The following is a 21787-nucleotide window of genomic DNA, read 5'->3' on the forward strand; positions in this document are numbered from 1 at the left end:
TTCTCAACTGCTCGGCACAGATGCCCCCCCTGAATGAAGGAGGCCACCGATCACCACCGGTATTCAAATGCTGGGAATCATGCAGCCCTTAAGTGTTGGGAGGAAGTGGGTCTTTCCTTGTAAAGTTAGCTGATGGTTCCTCTCAACATACCTGGGACACCAATTTAAAAAGGAAAAAGGAAGTGGTCAAAGTCATGCTTTTTTGTAAACTTCAAAGGTTATCTCTCCCTCCCCCCGCTTTACATTTTACTGTCTGGGGAGCTGACTTGTCTGCAGCTGTTGGCAGAGACGGTGCTCCATGGCGTCAAACCTGCCTCCTCACGGCCCATAAAACTACAGCAGGGAACCAGGACCCGCAGGTGTGGGAGGGAGAGGCCAGGATGCCCCCTTAATGATTTCTCTGACACCCCATGCTGAGCTGCTGGAGGGAGAGGGGCTGGAACGAGATGTGCGATGTGCGCTTTCCCTGTTTGGGAGGCTGTGCCAGGTCGGCTCTCCCTTCCAGGGCCAGGCAGTGGCTTTCAGCCCCTACAACTATTCCCGAAATTACTGTTGCTACATGTGCTGGGGCTTGGGTGAAGCCCCACAGAGACTTGTGTCCCCTGCACAAATCCACCGAAACTCAGACCACTGAAGGAGGGAAGCAGAGAGAAGCCAAATCAACTCCAACATTTGATAACCCAAGTTAAAAAGACATCAAACCACATCAAGTACTATAGCAAATTGCTTTAAAATCTGCAAGACCAGGTTCTGTGTCCTCCTCAAACTGGGAGAGATAAATAAACACCATACATGTTTTCAAAGATGTCAGATTTCTGTTGGTACTTAATAGGAAGAATTGAATACATTTTGCACTTTTTTTCTTTCAGTGATAGAAGAAATTAATAGACTATCTGTTAGTCAATTGTAATGAAATTTTGCAAACCACTAGCTCATTATGCCTTATGGTTTTGATACCACATTTTTGTGGGTTTTTTGGTTTGTTTGTTTTTTAAGGTTTTATTTTTAAGTAATCTCTGTACCCAACGTGGGGCTTGAATGCACAACCCCGAGATCAAGAGACACATGTTCTCCCAGCTGAGCCAGCTGGGTACTCCTTGACCCCATATTTTGAAACAGAAGGGGGTAAAAAGCCAGAAAATTTATTTAAAGAAATCTTTAATTGCTTATACTGTTTTTGTTTGGCACACTGAAAAATGCACACATTTCTTTGAAGAAACGGAAAAAATGGATGTGGCATTTTGCAAAAGAAAAGAAAACGGAAGGGGGAAGATCCATCTTAGAGATGGCTTGCAAAGCAAATGCAGTGCCTGAGGTATTTATTAAGCCCTACCGGTGGGTTCAGTAGTGACCACTTCACCACTAGGGTGGGGGCAGGGGTAGGTAAGAATGAAGGGAATAGAAGCATGAAAGAAAAATTAAAACTTTTGGTTTTGCCCTCAAGGACATTTTATTTTTTTTAATTGAAATATAGTTGACATACAATGTTATAAGACATTATACTTGAGGATACCCGACAAATAAACACAAATTGGACTTAAACACATTTTAAAAATCGGCAGCCTGGAATATATCTTACACCCTTAAATTACTTTTACTCTTTAATATTGTGTTTGCAATACATCATGCTGCTCATCAAGGTAGAAGTTTTGATAAATTGCGTCTGTTGGGTTCCACACTAACTTCTAGAGGGAAGGGTGGGGGAGAGGTGGCCCTGGGAACATCACTTATTAAGGCTGATGGTAAAATAACCATCACTTGGAAATGAAGCCGCCCTTTCAATCCTGTAGAATTAGAGGAAAATGAGGAATGGTATTATGTGGCAAACATTTTCTGAGAACCTATCGTATGTCAGGCATTGGGCTAGGGTCTTGGCGCATAAGGATTAAACACAATAAGGCATATGGTGTAAACAGAAGCATACAGGATCATAAAGACCATCGAAGTCCAGAAAGGAGAAAGACCAAATTAACATCTTAGATCAGAGGTCTGCAAACTCTAGCTTGTGGGCCCGGTATATGGTTTTTACATTTTTAAATGGTTATTAACAAAGAAGGAAGGAAGGAAGGAAGGAAGGAAGGAAGGAAGGAAGGAAGGAAGGGAGGGAGGGAGGGAGGGAGGGAGGGAGGGAGGGAGGGAGGGAGGAAGGAAAGAAAGGGGTATGTCACAGTGACCAAATCAAATGGGACCTGCAAAATGACTGGCATCTAGTCCTTTCCAGAAAATGTTTGCCTACATCTAAGAACAGCTAGAAAAAAGCCATACTTATAACACATCATTGCCTTCCTGTTCTTAGAGTTTTCAGGGTTTTAGATGTTCGAGGGCTCTACATATAAATTAAATTAATTTTAAAGTTTTCTGAATTCCTGCTTTCACATTGATTGTGCAACATTTTTCTTAATGAAGAAATCAGTACATTGAACATTTTAATAGTATTCTAACGTTGTTGATTTCTGAAAAGTCTTTTGGGCCACTCCATCCTGCTGCCTCTTCTAACTCAGACATTTTATGTGGTTAAAATATGTGCATGTATGTGTGTGTATAATAATCTGCATGTTTAAGAACCATGGTTTCTATTTGCAGTTAAAGCACAAAGATTGTTTCACCTGGGGACAAAACTACTCAGGTGTAACTGAAGACAAGACTATTTAATCACTCAGTTACTCCTGTACTACCAACTACATGGTTTAAGAACAAGGAAGCCAGGGGCGCCTGGGTGGCTCAGATGGTTAAGTGTCTGCCTTCGGCTCAGGTCATGATCCCAGGGTTCTGGGATCAAGTCCCGCATCGGGCTCCCTGCTCAGCGGGGAGCCTGCTTCTCCCTCTGCCTCTGCCTCTCTCTCTCTGACTTTCATGAATAAATAAAAATAAAAACATTTTTAAAAAATTAAAAAAAAAAAAAAGAACAAGGAAGCCATACCCACTTCTGCTGATAAATCTACATGCTCCCCCTTCTCATGTGGGCATGGCCAGCCACTCACATGCTGAAGTTGGAATTTTTACATTATGTATTTTATATTCGTTTTAAACGTATTTGGTAGTGAAAGGAAATTTATACATTTTGAACAATTAAGGCAAAACAGATCAGCCTGGATTTATCTATTCATATGGAGAGTATCTAAAAAGAAAGCCAGTCAGGTAAGAAGAAAATGTATTTTGGCCGGTCTTCGTTTTATTGATTATATGGTTGCTTAATAGAGACGTGACAAAACATGTTTTTTCTGGAACCAGGCAAAATAAAGTTTGATCCTTGACCCAAGTGGAGGATATGGTTAGTTCCTAAAACCAATGACTCCATTTGGTGTGTGCCCATTTGAGGTAACTAAAGCCCCTCGTACTGGCCAGAGCTGTGGTCACACTTCACGGCCAGCGGGACCCAATGGGGCCAGGCACTGGCTTACATACCACGATCCCCTGCAGGACGGGCGGGGTCTGGCCGCGTGCACGCTGCCGGCCACAATTATGGCACTGTGTGTACAATGCCCAAGCCACGCTCTGAACTAAGGACAACAAGAAGTTGTTTCTAGGGCGCCTGGGTGGCTCAGTTGGTTAAGCGTCTGCCTTCGGCTCAGGTCATGATCCCAGGGTCCTGGGATCGAGCCCCGCATCGGGCTCCCTGCTCGGCGGGAAGCCTGCTTCTCCCTCCCCCACTCCCCTGCTTGTGTTCCTGCTCTCGCTGTCTCTGTCTCTGTCAAATAAATAAATAAAATCTTAAAAAAAAAAAAAAAAGAAGTTGTTTCTAAATCTGCATAATGGCAAGCACTTCTGTCAGCTGCAGCTGAATATTGTCCCAAAGTCTGGTTTTCAAACACTTCACATAGAACATAATAAGTAAGACACCTCTTTGTGGTCCAGTGGATTCTGTCAAGCTGCAAGGTTTTGGGGAGATACGTTACAAAATAGACACAACTGTTTAGGAAAGATTATCGGAGTACACTTGAGGACAAAAGAGGCAGACGACAAAGTTCCAAGACCTTTGGAGAAAAGACATATTGATGATGAGCATGAACGTAACTTTGCGTTTTAAACAAAGCCACTCTCCTGAGAATGATGCGGTCTGCATCTGACTGCCAAGCAGCCAACTCATCTCCGGCGGAGCGCCCAGCCGGCGTAGTCCTGACCACACAACCCTCCTGGTGCAACGGGGACCACACATCGCACATGGGGAGGAGAGCCTGGCACAGAAAACCCTGGAAATGCGCAGTCCTGTTTCAAACATGTCTTGGCAGCTTCGGTCTGCTGGCCAGCAACCAAACCTTCCCACCCCCCTACTCATACAAAAGAATAAAACTGCACGTTGGATTGATCTGATATGAAACTACTTCTTAAGTTTATTTTTAAAATTATTTATTTACTTATTTTAGAGAGAGAGCCTGAGAGCACATGTGGAGGGAGGGGCAGAGGGAGAGAATCCTCAAGCAGACTCCCTGCTGAGCACCGAGGCTGAGGCAGGGCTGGATCCCACCACCCATGAGATCACGACCTCAGTGGAAACCCAGAGTTCAATGCTCAACCCACTGAGCCACGGAGGCACCCCCTAAATTTATAAAACAATTAGAGAGACTAGCTTGGCCTTGCCTGCATTATTGAACTTACTCTAAATAAGGACAAAATTATAAGCAGAGATACAGTACAAGTTATTTTTCCATTATTTTCAATTCTTTACTTCATATTTCTATCAAAAATTTTAATTTACATGGCTATTATTTTTTAAATTGAACTCATCTGGAAAAATAAAAGAAAGAAGAAAGCACTTTTAATGAGTGGTAAATTTGTGGGAAGAACTTTGTATAACCTGTTTCATTAAATTCTTCAGTAACCCTATCAGGTTAGAATTACTGCTCCCATTTTAGAGATAAGAAAACTGAATGCACCTCACACCTGTCAGAATGACTAAAATCAACAACACAGGAAGCACCAGGTGTTGGTGAGGATGCGGAGAAAGGGGAACCCTCCTACACTGTTGGTGGGAATGCAAACTGGGGCAGCCGCTCTGGAAAACAGTATGGAGGGGGCGCCCGGGTGACTAAGTCTTTGGGCGTCTGCCTTTGGCTCAGGTCGTGACCCTGGGATCCTAGGATCGAGCCCCGCATCAGCCTCTCCTTCTCCCTCTGTCTGCTGCTCTCCCTGCTTATGCTCTCTCTCCGTCAAATAAATGGGTAAAATCTTAAAAAAAGAAGAAGAAGAAGAAGACAGTATGGAGGTTCCTCAAAAAGTTAAAAATGTTAAAAATCAATCCTCTTGATTCGAAGGAATACATGCACCCCGATGTTTACAGCAGCATTATCTACAAGAGCCAAATTATGGAAATAGTCCTAGTGTCCATCAACTGATGAATGGATAGAAAGATGTGGTTTGTGTGTGTGTGTGTATTACATATATATAATATCTGTATCTATTTCTATATACTGGAATATTACTCAGCCATAAAAAAGAATGAAAGCTTGCCATTACAACAACATGGATGGACTTAGAGAGTATTATGCTAAGCAAAGTAAGTCAGAGAAAGACAAATACCATATAATTTCACTCATATGTGGAATTTAAGAAACAAAAAGAGAGAGAAACAAACCAAGAAACAGACTCTTAACTAGAGAGAACATACTGATGGTTACAGAGGGGGGTTGTGGGGGGATGGGGGAACTGAGGGATGGGGATTAAGGAGAGAACTTGTTGTGATGAGCCCTGGGTGCTGTATGGAAGGGCTGAATCACTACACTGTACACGTGACTTTAACATAACACTGTATGTTACCTGGAATTAAAATAAAAGCTAAAGAAAAATGGAAGCTGACATGTGGTAAACATAAGGGACTTAAGCAAGGTCACCAACAGACAACTGGAAAAACCAGGATCAAAGCCCAGGTCTGGGTCACTCAGAATAACTCAACAACATTGCCTGTCACAGTTTAAAACATTTTCCAGTAAAGATAAAAAAGTAAAGTGCTGGGCGCCTGGGTGGCTCAGTTGGTTAAGCGACTGCCTTCGGCTCAGGTCATGATCCTGGAGTCCCTGGATCGAGTCCCGCATCGGGCTCCCTGCTCGGCAGGGAGTCTGCTTCTCCCTCTGACCCTCCCCCCTCTCATGTGCTCTCTCATTCTCTCTCAAATAAATAAAATCTTAAAAAAAAAAAAAAGTAAAGTGCTTTGAGGCAAAATTGAGAATATCCTATATGTGGGTAGTAAATAAGCTTTAGAAGTACACTTTTCCTACTTCTCTATGTGCATCTGATTGGGTCAGATCTGTATTTTGACCATTCCCAATGGGGGAGGCCACCTGGTGAGCTGATCGTCTCTCTGTGGCATGAACTGCAGTTTCCACGGAAGGTCTACACAAGGTCATCAGTCCTCGTAACAACTTCACCACCTCTGAGATAGCCCCACACGTGTTATCACGGGTCATTCTCATAACTCAGTATGGTGGGTGAGGACTTCATTCATCCATTCCTTCATTCATTCATTCCTTGTACCTTATATGTTAATTGTGTTCCTACTAATTATGTCCTACCCCCTTGACACATACAAAGCTCTCGTTCTGGCCTGAAGACACTCAGTTTTATACACAGAGTGAATGAGAAAACAAGATGAGTGCAAACACTCTCCAAATTGAGTGTACATAACCCAATCAGAATTAGTGTTCTCATAGGAAAATAAAATATTTTAAAGGCAGAGGTCACCAGCTGTGAGACATGGTCATAACCACTTATTTTTTCTTCCTTGGACATATCCTTTATTCCTTCCATTTTAAAATCCTATAATTAATTAGTCTAATACAGGGTCTCATGAAAAAAGTATAGTTGATAGAGTTTAATCATCTTTCTCAGGTCATGAGCATGTTTTTCATGGCAAAGGAAGAAGAGATTTCCTGAAATGGAACTTTTGACCAAAAAAATTTTTTTTACAAAAGGAAGAGAACTCAGCAATTGTCTTTGAGCATTAAGCATTATCACAAACAGACTGGTACCGTGCTGAGTCTCATCTTGATGGTGCAAAACTCAAGAACACACGGGCTCTTTCCAGCACAGGGTACGGGCACACTGTTCCCAGCTCAGTAAGCACGTGCATGTGACTGAAAGGAGCGGCTGACGCCATGGAAGGAAGTCTTCTAGTTCTTGGAGTGGATCCTTCCCCCGGAGGGAACCAGTGGCGATGGCCTCAGGAACCCCATTTCTAACCAAATGATCGATGTGACGCATGGCAGGAATGGGGCCCATCTGAAGGCTCCTCTGTCCCTACGGAGTTGTGAACCCAGAGGCGGATGATAGGGCTGCCAATGGAAGGTGGCACATGAGAGAGACTGAGGCAGAACACTGCTTGGGGAAAGCGGAGTATGAAATGAGGCCAACTAACCAGATGAGATGAGCATTAACGGAGCCAGGCATAAAGAACACTGGGCTCCCTGGCAGAGGAGTTCCAGGGGTCAGGCTGAGCCCACCAGGATGCACCAGCACTGCTCCTGGACCAGCCCCATGCGGATGTTGAATTAGAAGGAGCGGCTCATGCCGCTAGGAACCCACAGCCTCCTCAAGGACAGTATGGCGTTGACGCAATCCCCAGAGAAGAAGGAGCATCCCCAGTGCATCCACCAGGGAAGGTGTGCAGAGGACAGAATGCACAAGCCCAGCCAAGAGCGGAACAGGTGGAGAAGGGGGTGGTGGGCGGCAGAGGCAGAGGGGTGAGCTAATGTGCGGGAGCCTGGGGGATGATCAGAGGACCCACGCGTCCCCGGGAGCTGACACCCAGATTACAGAAGGCTGCGAACACCAGGCTGACCATATCTGCAGGTTACACAGCCTGCCTCTACCTTGTGCTCCTGGCTCAGAAACTGTACGTAACGAAATCAAATGAAAAGTATTGCCAAGAAAAATAACACTTCGTAGAAAATCTCCTACTCTTTTCATTAATTGATCAAGTATTAATTGAATGCCAGGCGCTTTTTTTAGACACTAGGGACGTACAGAAAACACAATACAGAGTGAGAAGAGTGCTCTGGAGTAGAGGGGAGAGAAAAACACTAACAAGGAGAATAAAGTATGTATTATGTTAGATGGTGACTCATGCTAAGAGAGAAAACCAGGGGTTCCTCAGGGTAAGCCTTTCGAATAAGGAAGTGAGGGGGCTTAGTGGTGGGGATCTCTGTAGGAAGGGCATTCCTGGAAAAGGGAATTGCACGTACAAAGGCCCTGGGGTGGGAGGACGGACGCCCAGTGGCTTCGGGGCACAGGAGACAGGGTGGCTGGGGCAGAAAGAGCAAGGGGCAGACAGCTAATGGGGAGAAAGTTGGAGGCCTGGAAACAGGCAGCTGAGACCCCAGACAGAGTCACCAGAATGTCATCAAACCCACAGGGAGAGAACCTGACTATCCATGACATCCATGGCATCATCATTAGATTGATCTCACAACCAAGAGGTCCATTCACAAATCCTGGTTCCTTCCACGCATCATGAAGGGATTTAGCACGTCCCAAATGTTACAAAGTCTTCTTCGGTCTTCCTGAGGCCTGAGGAAGCCGCCTTTAGAAAATCGGTGAAACAGGGAGCCCGTCCATCGTGCTGACGGTGAGACCCCAGGGTCCCAGGGAGCAGCCCTGTCCACTGGGCGCACTCGAGCCCACGTTAGGGAGGTGGTTTCTCTTAAGAACAGTCCCTGAGACAAAGCGTTTCCTCAGATGTCATGTGCCTGTAAATGACAGCGGGGGCCGGACACCCCCGTCTGGGTCCTGTGCCCGGACAGCCCCGAGATGATGAGGGGCACACTGGATGTGAGGACGTGTCTCATACGTGGGCCTGCAGGGATTTGCACGTGTGCTCTAAAGTGCCACGGTCTGGCGTGGGTCATAAAAAGGGCTGGGAAAGGTGGCCTCTGTCCTCACCATCACCATCAACAGGACAGACGGCCAGGTCCCAGGGGTGCCCTTACATTCCCTAAAACCCGCACCACGGCTTTCACCAAGAAAAGCTGAGTCTGGTTAACAAACACGAAGGTTTCTTAGAGAACGGACCCACCACAAGTGCATTTGGCAAAATGGCATCAACTTGAAGCCTGAAGTGAAGTAAATTGCAGTATTTACAAGCCAAGGCAAATGTTCAAAGGGAGGGCTCAAACACAAAGAACAGATGGCGGGGGGGGGGGGGGGGGGGTGGGCGAGAGTGGCTTTGCCAACACCCACAAAATGCAGATTTTTTAAGTGCCTTGAAGGCTGTTTATGGTCTGAGCACCCAGGAATCAGCCCCTCGGCTCCGGGCTCCGGGAAGCTGTCTTTGGGCGTCCACACTGCGTCCCGGACAGGACCGTGTGCAGACCCCTCCTCAGGAGATTTCCTTTTTCATGAAACATCACCTCTATCTTATAAATGCCAGTTAGATTCTTTCTGCTTTGTTTTACAACGTGAAAGTGGAGGCAACTGTTTGCAGCTGATGCTCAGCATCAAGAAAGTGGAAAAAGGGGCGCCTGGGTGGCTCAGTCGGTTAAACGGCTGCCTTCGGCTCAGGTCATGATCCCAGGGTCCTGGGATCGAGTCCCGCATTGGGCTCCCTGCTCCTTGGGAGCCTGCTTCTCCCTCTGCCTCTGTCTGCCGCTCTACCTACTTGTGCTCTCTATCTCTGTTAAATAAATAAAAATCTTAAAAAAAAAAAAAGTGGAAAAAAAGGGCCACTCCTGTCACACTGTTCGCTTCCAGGGATTATCCAAACCCTTAGTGATTGTGGACCTACAAACATGTCTTTAAAGGTCCCATTATAGGAGATACAGAAAGAGTACTGTATTTTTTTACCTTTTAGGAACACCTTTGCAAACATAACTTTAACCACTCCCTCCCCGTCCCATGCAGATTGTGTGGGGTGAGTGTGAGCACAGGTGGGAGTGTGCCCCTAGTAGAGGGAAGGGAAAGGGAAACACTGAATTGCTCAAGGTCGATCAGAGAGAAAATAAGGGGACAACGTGTATTTTCATTGAAATATTCTTATTAGATATTATTTCTCATCCCTTTAGATACTTTCTTATACTGGAATCATTTTTTTTTTTTTTTTTTTTGAGAAAGACAGTGGGCATGAGCAGGGGTTGGGGGGGTTGGAGAGAGATAGAGGAGGAGGGAGAGAGAGAATCCCAAGCAGGCTCCACACTGAGCATGGAGCCTAATATGGGGCTTGGTCTCACGACCCTGAGATCATGACCTGAACCAAAATCAAGAGTCTGATGCTTAACCGACTGAGCCACCCAGGAACCCCAATACTGGAATTATTTTTAAGGAAAAAAAAATCAAATTGCATGTACATTTTCACAATGAAAAATCACTCTACCACTACTTCTAAAGCCCAAATCCAGTTGCAGTACAATAAATGCTAAAAAATTTACCAAAATGTTAGTCATCTGAGGAGTTGGTTCATCTCTTCATCTCTCATCCAGACTCTTCATTTTCTTCAAGAATCTATTCTGGTGCATTCTCAAATAAGTGGTCTCAATAGATCAATATATGGATGGGGCAGACGGATGATGTTATTTGATTAAGTTTAGAAGTAAGCACTGTATCTTTGGAGACACATACCCTCACGTATAGGACAATATGCTCATGGGAAAGACAGTGATAATACACTTCCAGTTTTACCTTCACAGAGAAGAGACTTTCATGCACATAATCTCAGCATGCACACGCATGCACACACACACAAGAGATACACGCACCCACACATGCACACACACAAGCACACACATGCACACCCAGACCCACACACGTGCATACAGAGAGACACACGTGTGCATGCACACACACACACACAGATTCTACAGTTGATGTCTGCAGAAGGGATAACATTTTCCACCACACGGAGTCCTGGTTTAATTATCAAGTTGATAAATAACCTTGAGATTTCAAGGCCACACCAAAGAGTCACTTACCCTGGGAAAGGGCTGCTGAGATCCCTCCTGCGTTTGAGGTGGACAAACAGTTGATTCCAGGGAAGAGACTCTGGTCTGTAAAGAACATTAAATGTTTAATTCCAGTGAACAGTAAGCTCCAGTAAAGAGATGCCTCATTGTACAAAAGCATTTCACAAAAATAAAACACCTCTTATTTGGAGACGTTATTATGTATTTCAATATTTCTGGAATGAAAGACATACTTTTACATGTATATTTGGTAATTCAAATAACTTTCCCCACTCGAATAAATACAGTCCCTCTATCTGTCTAGATTCTCAACATATAACAATGCCTGCATATAAGGTGCCCAAAATGTACTATGATTTTGTATCATTTTTAGAGGAAGATTATTTTTGGTTCTTGAAAATGTCCTTTTATGGCAATATCAGTGATTGGCAAGATTTGTAAAACATAGCACTAAGTACCCAAAAGCTGTATTATTTATTGCTTCTCAAGATATCTAAATATGCTTTCAGCACAGCATTCTGTTCAAAATAAGAATGGGCAGACAGGTTGTCAAGAAAAATAACTTATAATTAGAAAATTTGAACTCATATTTTTTGCAATTTCAGATTCATTAAAAGTGAGTAAAGTCAAATTAGTCTATAGTTGATATAATGGTAATTATTTTACCTTTTCATTTTTGAAAGTTTGAAAAGTTTTATTATTCCCCATAAATCAATAACAAATATTGCTTCCATTTAGGTTTAAGTAACGTGAAGATTTCAACATTGAGCATCTACTAAAATGGAGTCTGTGATACATGGGTGGGCTGACCGTTCGCAGCTAAACTGTGAAGGCTTCAGTGCTGGGAGAGAGAAATACAAGGGAAGAACGGCCAGGTAATGGTCTTCCTAAAGAACATTCCCACTTTCCTGATGTATCCTTGATGTTTAGACACATGAATTCCTCCTCACCATGACCCTAGATGCAATGTTATCGTGACATATTTTTTCATCCATCTTACTGAAAACATTAGCAGATATCTCTCTGATGGTATGACAATTAAGGAACCCCTCCCAGACTTGAGGACCCTGTTGTTGAACAAAGTGCCATAAACTAAGCTTCTAGAATTAGAACTCGGTGTTGTCGTCTACGATACCCTGTGAATAGACAAGCTCATGTTGTCAGGGGCTAATCTACCACTCCCCCCACAAACAAAGGCAATTAAAGGAAAAAATTCAGCACTGGACATCCTTCAAAGTTAAAAAAAGTTTTATTGCCATGTTATTTTAATATATTTTAAATCTTAAAACTGGCTTGTCTTGGTTTGCCAACCAGAAGACTCACTTGATAGGAATTCACAGATTAACAAGATACCAGGGAAGACGATGGGTTGAGGACTAGTTCGTTAGGAGTAGAGGAACTTCTCTGGGAAGTCCCGTGACTGATCAGGCCCAACCTGGGCTCCCCCAGTACTGTCCCTCAGCAAGCACAGGCCCACCACAGTGTGTCCCTTGTTCGGAGTGGCTGGCCACATGGGGGGAGCATGTCTTCTTCAGACAACATGTTTGCTGCAAACACAAAACCTCAAGTCGGATTCAGGGCAGTATTTTCGGTCTCACATACTCTTATCCGTCCTGTGGCGCTGTCTCATGCACCACCCTTCCGGCACGCTTCTAAACACAATCGGGCAGTTAGATGAAAACACACGTACGGCTTTACCTAAATATGCATGTATATCTCCTCCTCTACTCACTCAACAAATGTTTGTTGAGCTCTTCCTCCTCATGGGCACTGCTCTGGGCACTGAGGACAGCAGGGGAAAAAAAAAATACAGAAATGCCTGCCCACAAGGAACTCGGCCAAGCAAAGGGAGGCAGACAGACAGACAAACACACAAACAAATGGGTCTCATAGGCTCTTCCAGCCTATGGAGCCTTTTGAGGGAGCTCGCAGGAGCAGGCTATGTCTCTGGGAGCCCAAGTCCTCCGTCTTTGTTCAGACATGTGGCTATTCCCAGGAGGAGGTGGGATGGGGTCCCCTCCCCTTGCACCTGGGCATCCCTATGACTTGACTCCCAGAATGTGATAGAGTGAAATTCTGGGACTTCCAACCCAGACTTTAAGAGGATGACCTGTTTCTGCTCCCTTTTTCTTAGAAGACAGTCACCATTCAGTAAACACAGCGGCCCTGCCAGAGAGAGAGAGAGAGAGACAGAGAGAGCAACAGAGACACAGAAACAGAGATAGACAGAGACAAAAATGGAGGTAAAGAGAGACAGAGAGCAAGAGGGAGAGAGAAAGAGAGAGATACAGAAAGAGAGAAAGGGAGAGAGAAAACAGAGAGAGAAAAGCAGAGAGAGACAGAGCAACAGAGACAGACACAGAAACAGAGATAGAAACAGAAATGGAGGTAAAGAGAGACAGAGCAAGAGGGAGAGAGAAAAAGACACAGGAAGACAGAGAGAGAGAGAGAGGAGGTCTACAGCCATCTTGGGTGGACGAGAGTCAGCCCAGCTCACAGCTCAATGCAGCCACATGACTGAGCCTTGGGGAGACCAACAAAAGAATCCTCCTCCCGGGCCCCAGTCAATCCTTACAACTAAAATGTTGTTTGGAGGCACTAAGCTTCGGGGCACTTGCGACACAGCAACAGATTACTAAACCCTGCACGGGATTAGTCTGGCTCCTGTGTTAACACTAGACTACGTGTGTGTGTGTGTGTGTGTGTGCTGGAAGTTAAGCGCAGTGATTTTGACAAGAGGTGAGCCCAGCTTGGACATGGGTCCCTTGTGGATGTGGTTAGAAGTGCTCAGACTCCGGACTATGCCTCCATTTACACAGAGCTCTGGTACAGGCAGAACTTACCTGCAGCTTCCTCTGGATATATCCTGAAGGGCCCCCACGATCATGTGTGAGCTGGGACAAAAGAGACAAGTCAAGGACAAAGTTGACTTCACACCCACCAGCTCGTTCTTCCCCAAAGCAGCACAAATATCATCCAAATTCTCCATCAGCAGGCGCACAATCTGAGTGGACAAGGCAGGTCCCCATCGGCAGGCGCACAATCTGAGCGGACAAGGCAGGTCCCCATCAGCAGGCGCACAATCTGAGTGGACAAGGCAGGTCCCCATCAGCAGGCGCACAATCTGAGCGGACAAGGCAGGTGTCCCCGAGACTGCCTGAACGGAGCTTCCCACACTCAGAAGTGTGCCAGTGCTGGGAGTGAAGAGAGCTATCAGGAGTCACCTGTCCCCTTCGGATGCACAGGGAATTAGGAGTTCTGTACAACCTCACATACAGGTGCGGAGACCATGAGGCAGCCGCAAGGAAAGCTCAGTACCAAAGATTGTTCCAGAGTCATCAAGCAGTTCTTGGAGGTGAACGCTGATGGTGGTTTCTTTCGGAGAGCTGAACAACAGATCCGGCCCTTCTCATTCCCAAGAAGCAGGCTCTATTTATTGGCTCACAAAGGGGACCCAACCCTGAACGGGAGAATTATGAGGGCAGCGTCACGGGGACTCCAACCGTGAACAGCCACCAACCCCAGTTCACGTCTCCCTGGACACTCCCCCAGGGAGAAGGGCCTTTGCCCACTCGGGCAGCCAGGTTACTGATGTCTACAAAGGTGGGCAGAGGACAGACTCCTCCAGCGGGTCATCACCGCTGCTCCAGACCCCTTCCTGGTTGCTCCCGACAGCTCTGGGCCCAGAACCACGGTGCTCATTTCCAGGGGACCCAGCTGGTGCTCCGCCTGCCTCACTGGGAAATTAGGTCCATGATTCCTTTGGTTTTCCCTAGGAGTCCTTCACTCAGTCAGGGAATCTTTTACCTGGCACCTACTCTATGCCCACAAACATGGTGCTTTGAAGACGGTCTTTATTCAGAGTCGGAAAACAGAGGTTCAAATCTGGCCCTTTGAAGACCAGCAGTTTGTAAATTCTCTTAGATGGCCCTGGGCCTCCCCGATCTCCGTTTTAGGAAATCTCTCTCTAACCAGCTCAACAAGAGGACACAGAGGCTCCTCGTTTCCTGTGTTTTGCTCTCCTCCCCTCCCCTTCCTTCCTCTCTGCCTAATTCCCCCCTCACCTGCACCAGTGACGTGTATCTGGAGCCTGACGAGCACCAGTTCTAAATCTCACGCGGCAGAGGGTGTGGAGATGCGTCCACGGGTCGCAGTTACCTGGACAGCACAACAAAGGTCTGGGCGCAACTACGAAGCCAACCACGTGCTCTGAAAGTTCGCTGGAATCCCCCCGTAGCACAGATACTCTGCACATCCCAGCTGTTCTTGCTAACACGGGATCGAAGAAGACTAAGTAGAAGACCTACTGAGCATGCAGGTTGCGTGCCATTCATCCCATGTTGAAGCACTCTACAACTCCTCCGGGAGCCAGTTTCAGTCCCTGCCCTGTGTTCCGTGGGCCTGGGCCCTGAATTCTAGGAAGTGCTAAACAGCTGATTCACACAAACGCTTGTTCACACCGCAAAGATAAGTCTCCTCCCCTGTCTTCCCCGAGCTGGGCCAGTAGGAGATGCACCTTAGCAGGTTCGCCCCTGGAGCCCTGGGGCTTAGATTCGGGGCTAACAAAGTCATGGTTAGCCTTAGCACAGAGTAAAACAGCTTAATCGCAAATGAATTTCTCACAAATATGTGCCACTGGTCACCAGGTGCCTGGCCAGGGCAAATCCACGCCCGCCAGGGAAGAAAGGGCTCAGAGCCCAGGCCACCTGACAGCTCGTTAGGGTGCAGGTGAGCTGCAGCAAGGCACAGGCAGGGCCCCCATCCCTAACCCCACCCTCCGGTCCCGGCTCAAAACAGAGAAGAATCACCTTCAGACACAAGCTCTGGGGTCATTACTTACGGTCAGGCAGTCCCTCCTTACAAGACCCAAGAGCGGAACAATTAAATCGGGACAGCAAAACCCCAAGCAGGGGCTACTGCCGAGGGCCCTTTTCCTCACACTCCAGCCGCATCAGAACCCCGGGGGCTTGTTAAAAACAGACTGCTGGGCCCCACCCCAGAGTTTCACGGGGAATTTGCATTTCTAAGAAGCTCCCAGTGGGTGCTGGGCTGGTCAGGGCCACTCTCACTGACTCAGTGTCTTGTAAGGGACTGGGTGTGTGGTGTCTGATAATGGGGCGGATCTGTCCCAACACATGTAAGAATGCCCAGATTTGCTAATACTCCCACGTCCGTGCATTATATCATCCCCTCGTCGAGCGAGCACGGCGCTCTGGTCCCGGGTGCAGTGTTAAGAGGCCAAGGAGCTGACAGAGAGGCTGATTTACAGCAACACTATGGACAAGCTTGTCCTAGACCTCCAGAGTGGCTCCCAAGCAGCGGAAAGCCAAGCTGCCCCATCTCCGAGAGGCAAGGTCTGTGATCATAACCATTCGGTAATAAAGAAAAATCAAGCGGTGATAATAAAATATAGTATTTGGCGATCAATGGCAAGTGAACTCCCGACATAGTTCAACCAGCAGCCCAACCTTTGACTTTGAAGGGGGCAGCTCCCACCGCAGCCGGACATTTATATTTTGTGGCCAATCAAATCCCAAGCCTACTCTGCTGAAAGCGCCACTGAGTTTCTGCGAGGTGACTCGTGGCATCTCAGATGGGACCTATGGCCACATGAGCCTGAGCTGCCCCCAAACCACGTGACCTGGCCTCAATATTTCGAGGACATTCTTTCCAGGATTTTTGAAGTTCAAGTAATTAAGGCCGAGTGGTTACATTTCACGTAGCTCCCACACCCGCGACCATAGTCACACGCCCTCTTGGATCACATTGCCGATAAAAACCACAACCCCGTGCCACATGGTTTTAGAAAGAAAACATGAAACTAGATAGGAAAAAACTGTAAATCTGGACACACTGGTTTCCACAGATATGTTCCATCCTTTTCTCCCACTTTAACTTTCTCCATCGTCTTTCCCGTAAAGCATGGCTTGTCTACACTTATTTGTCTTCTCTGTTGACAAATTGTTAGAGCAATCACCTTAAATTCATTTTGGATGTCATTTCAAGTGGCACTTTTCCTTCTCCTGTTAAAAACGGTCTTGCCTCATTTCAGTTTTATTTTTTTCTCGCCTTTCTGTGAACAATTCCTCCTTGGCCAGCTATTGAGTAACGATGTTGAGTCAAAGATATGTTTGCCCTAATGCAGGCAAACCAAACAGGAGCTCCATGGCCAACAGAGACCCAAGGGCCAGATAAAAGGCCAAGAGGCTTTCTCACAGCTAGGTGCGAGCTGCACCCACCGAGTTCCAAATTCACCTGAAGGGTCCTCCTGCAGAAAGGTTTCTGGTGAAAATACTTACATCTAGCAAAAAGCAATGATTAGGAAGGGACTTTGCAGACTTCAGAGTCATATTATAACATTTTTTTAATTGGACAGTTTAGAAAGACGTCATTTTATTCTCAGCATACATATAAATGTTGTGTTCTATGGCTTACAGTCTTGTTTTGTATTTAATGAAGACTTTGTTTTTAGAGCAGTTTTAGGTTCACAACAAAATTGAGAGGAAGGTACAGAGATTTCCCAGAGCCTCCCTCATAATCAACAACGCTCACCAAAGAGGTACATTTGTTACCGAGGACGAGCCTACATTGACACAAAATCCATAGCTTGCCTTGGCACCCTTGATGGTGCACATTCGATGGGTTAGACAAATGTGTAATAACATACAGTCAACAATATAATATCAAACAGAATAGTTTCACGGCCCTAAAACTCCTCTGTCCTCTGCCTATTTGCCCCTGTACCCCCATCCCCATCAACTACTGATCTTTTCACTGTCTCTATAGTTTTGCCTTTTCCAGAATGTCATATAGTTGGAATCATACAACACGTAGCCTTTACCGACTGACTTCTTTCACTTAATAATATGCATCTAAGGTTCCTCTGTGTCTTTCATGGCTTGATAGCGCATTTCTTTCTAGCATTTCCATTGCCTGAATGGACCACAGTTTATTTATCCATTCACCTACTAAAGGACATCTTGGTTGTTTCCAAGTTTAGGCAATTATGAATGAAGCTGCTATAAACATCTGTGTGCAGGCTTTTGTGGACATAAGTCTTAAACTCCTTTGGGTAAATAATGAGAAGCGTGATTGCTGGATCGTATGACAAGAGCATGTGTAGTTTTGTAAGAAACTGCCAAATTGTCTTGCACAGTGGCTGCACCATTTTGCTTTCCTACCAGCAGTGAATGAGACTTCTTGCTCCAAGTCCTTGTCAGCATTTAGTGCTGTCAGCATTCAGATTTTGGCCACTCTAATCAGTGTGTAGTGGTATCTCATTGTTTGAATTTGCATTTCCCTAATGCCATATGTTCCAGACCATCTTTTCATAGTTTATTTGCTATCTATATATCTTCTCTCTGGTGAGGGATCTCTTACAGTCTTTGGTCCATTTTTAAATTGGGTTGTTTTCTTATTGTTGAGTCTTATGAGTTCTTTGTATATTTGAGATTATAGTCCTTTATCAGATGTGTCTTTCACAAATACATTCTTTCCATCTTGTGGATTGTCTTCTAAATTCTCTTGGCATTGTCTTTTAGAGTAGAAGCCTTTTTTGTTTTGTTTTGTTTATTTGTTTTAAGAGAGAGAGAACACAAGTGGGGAAGGACAGAGGGAGAGACGGAGAGAGAATCTCAAGGAGGCTCCATGTGCATCACGGAGCCCAGTGCAGGGCTCCATCTCATGATCCTGAGATCATGACCTGAGCCAAAATCAAGAGTCGGATGCTTAACTGACTGACCCACCTTGGTGCCCCATAGAATAGAAGTTTTTAATTTTAATAAAGACCAGCTTTCAATTAGTTCTTTAGTGGACAATGCCTTTGGTATTGTACCTAAAATGTCATCACCATGCCAGAGCATATAGGTTTACTCCTCTGTTTTCTTCTAGGAGTTTTACAGTTTTGCATTTAGATTTAAGTACATAATGCATCTGAGTTAACTTTTATGAAGGATGTAAGGTCTGTGTCTAGATTCATTTTTTGCATGCAAATCTCCTATTGTTCCAGCACCACTTGTTGCAAAGACTATCTTTGCTCTATTGTATTGCTTTTGCTCCAGTTGACTAATTTCTGCCGGTCTATTTCTGGGCTCTCTACTCTGTTCCACTGATCGATTTATCTGTTCTTTCTCCACTACCTCACTGTCTTCATTACTGTAGCTTTATAGTAAGTATTGATGTAGGGTAGTGTCAGTCTTCCAAGTTTGTTCTTCTCCTTCAATATTGTATTGACTATTCTGGGTCTTCTGCTTTCTATATAAACTTTAGAAACAGTTTGTTAATATTGAAAAAATATTTGCTGGGATTTTGATTGGATTGCACCGAATCTATAGATCAATGGGAAGAACTAATATCTTGACACCACTGAGTCTTCCTATCCATGAACATGAAATCTTTCTCCATTTATTTAGTTCTTTTGTTTTTGTTTGTCAGAACTTGGTAGTTTTCCTCATATAGAACTTGTCCATATTTTGTTAGAGTTATACCTAACTCTAATACCTAAGTATTTCTTTATTTCTTTTTTGGGGGGGGGAGGGGTGCAGGGATGCTAATGTAAAGGTATTGTGTTTTTAATATCAAATTTCACTTGTTCATTGCTAGCCTATGGTAAAACAACTTACTTTTGTGTATTAGCCCTGTATCCTACAATTACACTATAATTACTGATTAGTTCCAGGAGTTTTTTTGTCCATTCTTTCAATTTTCTACATAGATAATCATGTCGTCTGTGAGCAAAGATAGTTTTAAGTCTTTCTTGTCAATCTGTATACTTTTTATTTCCTTTTCTTATCTAATTGCAAAAATAGGGACTTCCAGTACAATGTTGAAAAGTAATGATAGGAAGGGACACTTGCCTTGTACTTGATCTTAGTGAGAAAGCCTTGAATTTCTCACCATTAAGTGTGATCTTAACGTATGTTTTTGCAGATATTTATCATTTTGAGGAAATTCCCTTCTATTTCTAGTTTACTGAGAGGGTTTTTTTTTTTTTTATCATGAATGAGTGTTGGATTTTGTCAAATGTTTTTTTCTGCATCTACTGATATGATCGTGTGATTTTTCTTTTTCAGTCTGTTTATGTACTGAATTACATCAATTGATTTTCAAACGTTGAACCAGCCTTACATACCTGGGATAGAGCCCAACGGATTATAGTATATAATTATTTTTATGTTTGGGGGGTTTGATTTGCTACTGTTTTGTTGAGAATTTTTGCATTTATGTTCAAGAGAGATATTGGTCTGTAGTTGTCTTTTCTTTTTTTTTTTATTTTAAAGATTTTATTTATTTATTTGACAGAGAGAGACACAGCGAGAGAGGGAACACAAGCAGGGGGAGTGGGAAAGGGAGAAGCAGGCTCCCCGCGGAGCAGGGAGCCCGATGCGGGACTCGATCCCAGGACCCCGGGACCATGACCTGAGCCGAAGGCAGTCGCTCAGCCAACTGAGCCACCCAGGCGCCCTGTAGTTGTCTTTTCTTGTGATTTATATCACTTTACTAATAAACATTACTAATGAAATTGGTGGACTAATGTTCACTGGTCACAAGGAAAGGCTTCTCTGTACATTTGTTGCATGTTCTCTGATAACTTTGTGCTCTACCCTAGATAGGTATGGCTAGGTTAACAGGCTTTGGAGACAGGCTGGATTTGGATTCTGGGTTCATGTCATGCTAACTGGGTACCCTGTGTGAGTGAGTTGTCAATTGTCTTAAGTTTCCATTTCCTCATCTGCAAAATGGATTTACTAAAAAATAGTACACCATCTCACAGGGTTTGTATGAAGATTAATTAGTATAATCCAGGTACAATGCTTGAAATATCATATTAAATACATAGTGTTATTATTTTTGTTATTTGCCTAGCTACATCTTATTGCTTTAATATGAGCTAAACCCCAGGGCACCTGGGTGGCTCAGTCAGTTGAGCGTCTGAGTCTTGGTTTCAGCTCAGGTCATGATCTCAGGGTCATGAGATCAAGACCCACATCATGCTCTGTGCTCAGAGAGATTCTCTCTCTCCCTTTCCCCCTGCCCCTCCCCCTACTCATACTTGCTCTCTCTCTCTCTCAAATAAATAAACCTTTAAAAAAATATGAGCTTAAAACTCTTTTTTCCTTATTATAATATTTTATGTAGGACATTTTTAATTTTTAGTCTATTCTCTGGAGCCTTTTCCCATGGCACTGTGATATTGCAGATTGATGCCTGCAAAATAAGTCTTACTTAAATTTAGTGGTGATTATTTTTCACATATAAAGTAATGTTAACATCTCCTAAAAAGCTGTAAAATGGAAAACTGTAATCATTACACATTAATAAGCCTTGCATGTGTAGTGTGGCTTTGGGTTTATTAACTAGCATCTATACTCAGTCTTCTGAATAGGAGTTTTCTATATAGTACGTTTGTTTTTCACACCGTGTGTTATTTTTCTAGTTGTTTTTTCTCTGTATCTAGATGATTATACACTTTGAATCAGGAGAAACGTTAGCATCTGCCTAGGTGAACCTCTCTTTCAAAACCAAAATCCCTGGTGTAGGGTACGGGGAGGGAGGTAGAACGGGGGAAAGGTGGATGGTGGTGTCCAGTTTAGGCTTACACACTTCCAAGCTACCCAAAGTTAGCCTGGAGCAAGGGTACACCTTTAGTCATTAAAAAAATTCCATCTCATATTGAACTGAAATTTACTTCTTTGTAATTCCTTCCCTTTGGTCTTAGTCTGGTCTCTGAAGCTACTTAGGAAAAATATGAAATACATCTGAAATATGCTTTTTGGAATATGAAATAATATGAAACCCACATGAGAACCCCAAGTGTCTGAGGACCCTTACGCTCCCCTTACACGTGTCTTTGGGCTCAGTAAACCTGTTTGAGTCCTTCCTGTGCGGAAGTTTCTAGAGCTTTA

General features: G+C 44.4%; 1 protein-coding gene across 2 annotated transcripts in view; it reads right to left on the minus strand.

Moving 5' to 3' along the window:
- The window catches only part of LOC123836817 (uncharacterized), a 93511-nt gene that overhangs the window by 24485 nt on the left and 47239 nt on the right, over positions 1–21787 (minus strand). For both annotated transcript variants that reach the window (XR_010413851.1, XM_054505642.2), the window contains 2 exons: positions 13727–13777; positions 10893–10967 (listed from right to left, as the gene is read on the minus strand). Coding sequence is in view for 1 of the 2 variants with exons in the window: in XM_054505642.2 (XP_054361617.1) it covers positions 10893–10967; positions 13727–13777 (126 nt within the window). In the remaining variant the exon portion in view is untranslated. The remainder of the gene's footprint in view (positions 1–10892; positions 10968–13726; positions 13778–21787) is intronic.

Source organism: Mirounga angustirostris, unplaced genomic scaffold (genome assembly GCF_029215605.1).
Source record: "Mirounga angustirostris isolate CCGP_5_RB_7025 unplaced genomic scaffold, mMirAng1.0.hap1 SCAF_8, whole genome shotgun sequence".
In the NCBI taxonomy this organism is placed as follows: domain Eukaryota; kingdom Metazoa; phylum Chordata; class Mammalia; order Carnivora; family Phocidae; genus Mirounga; species Mirounga angustirostris.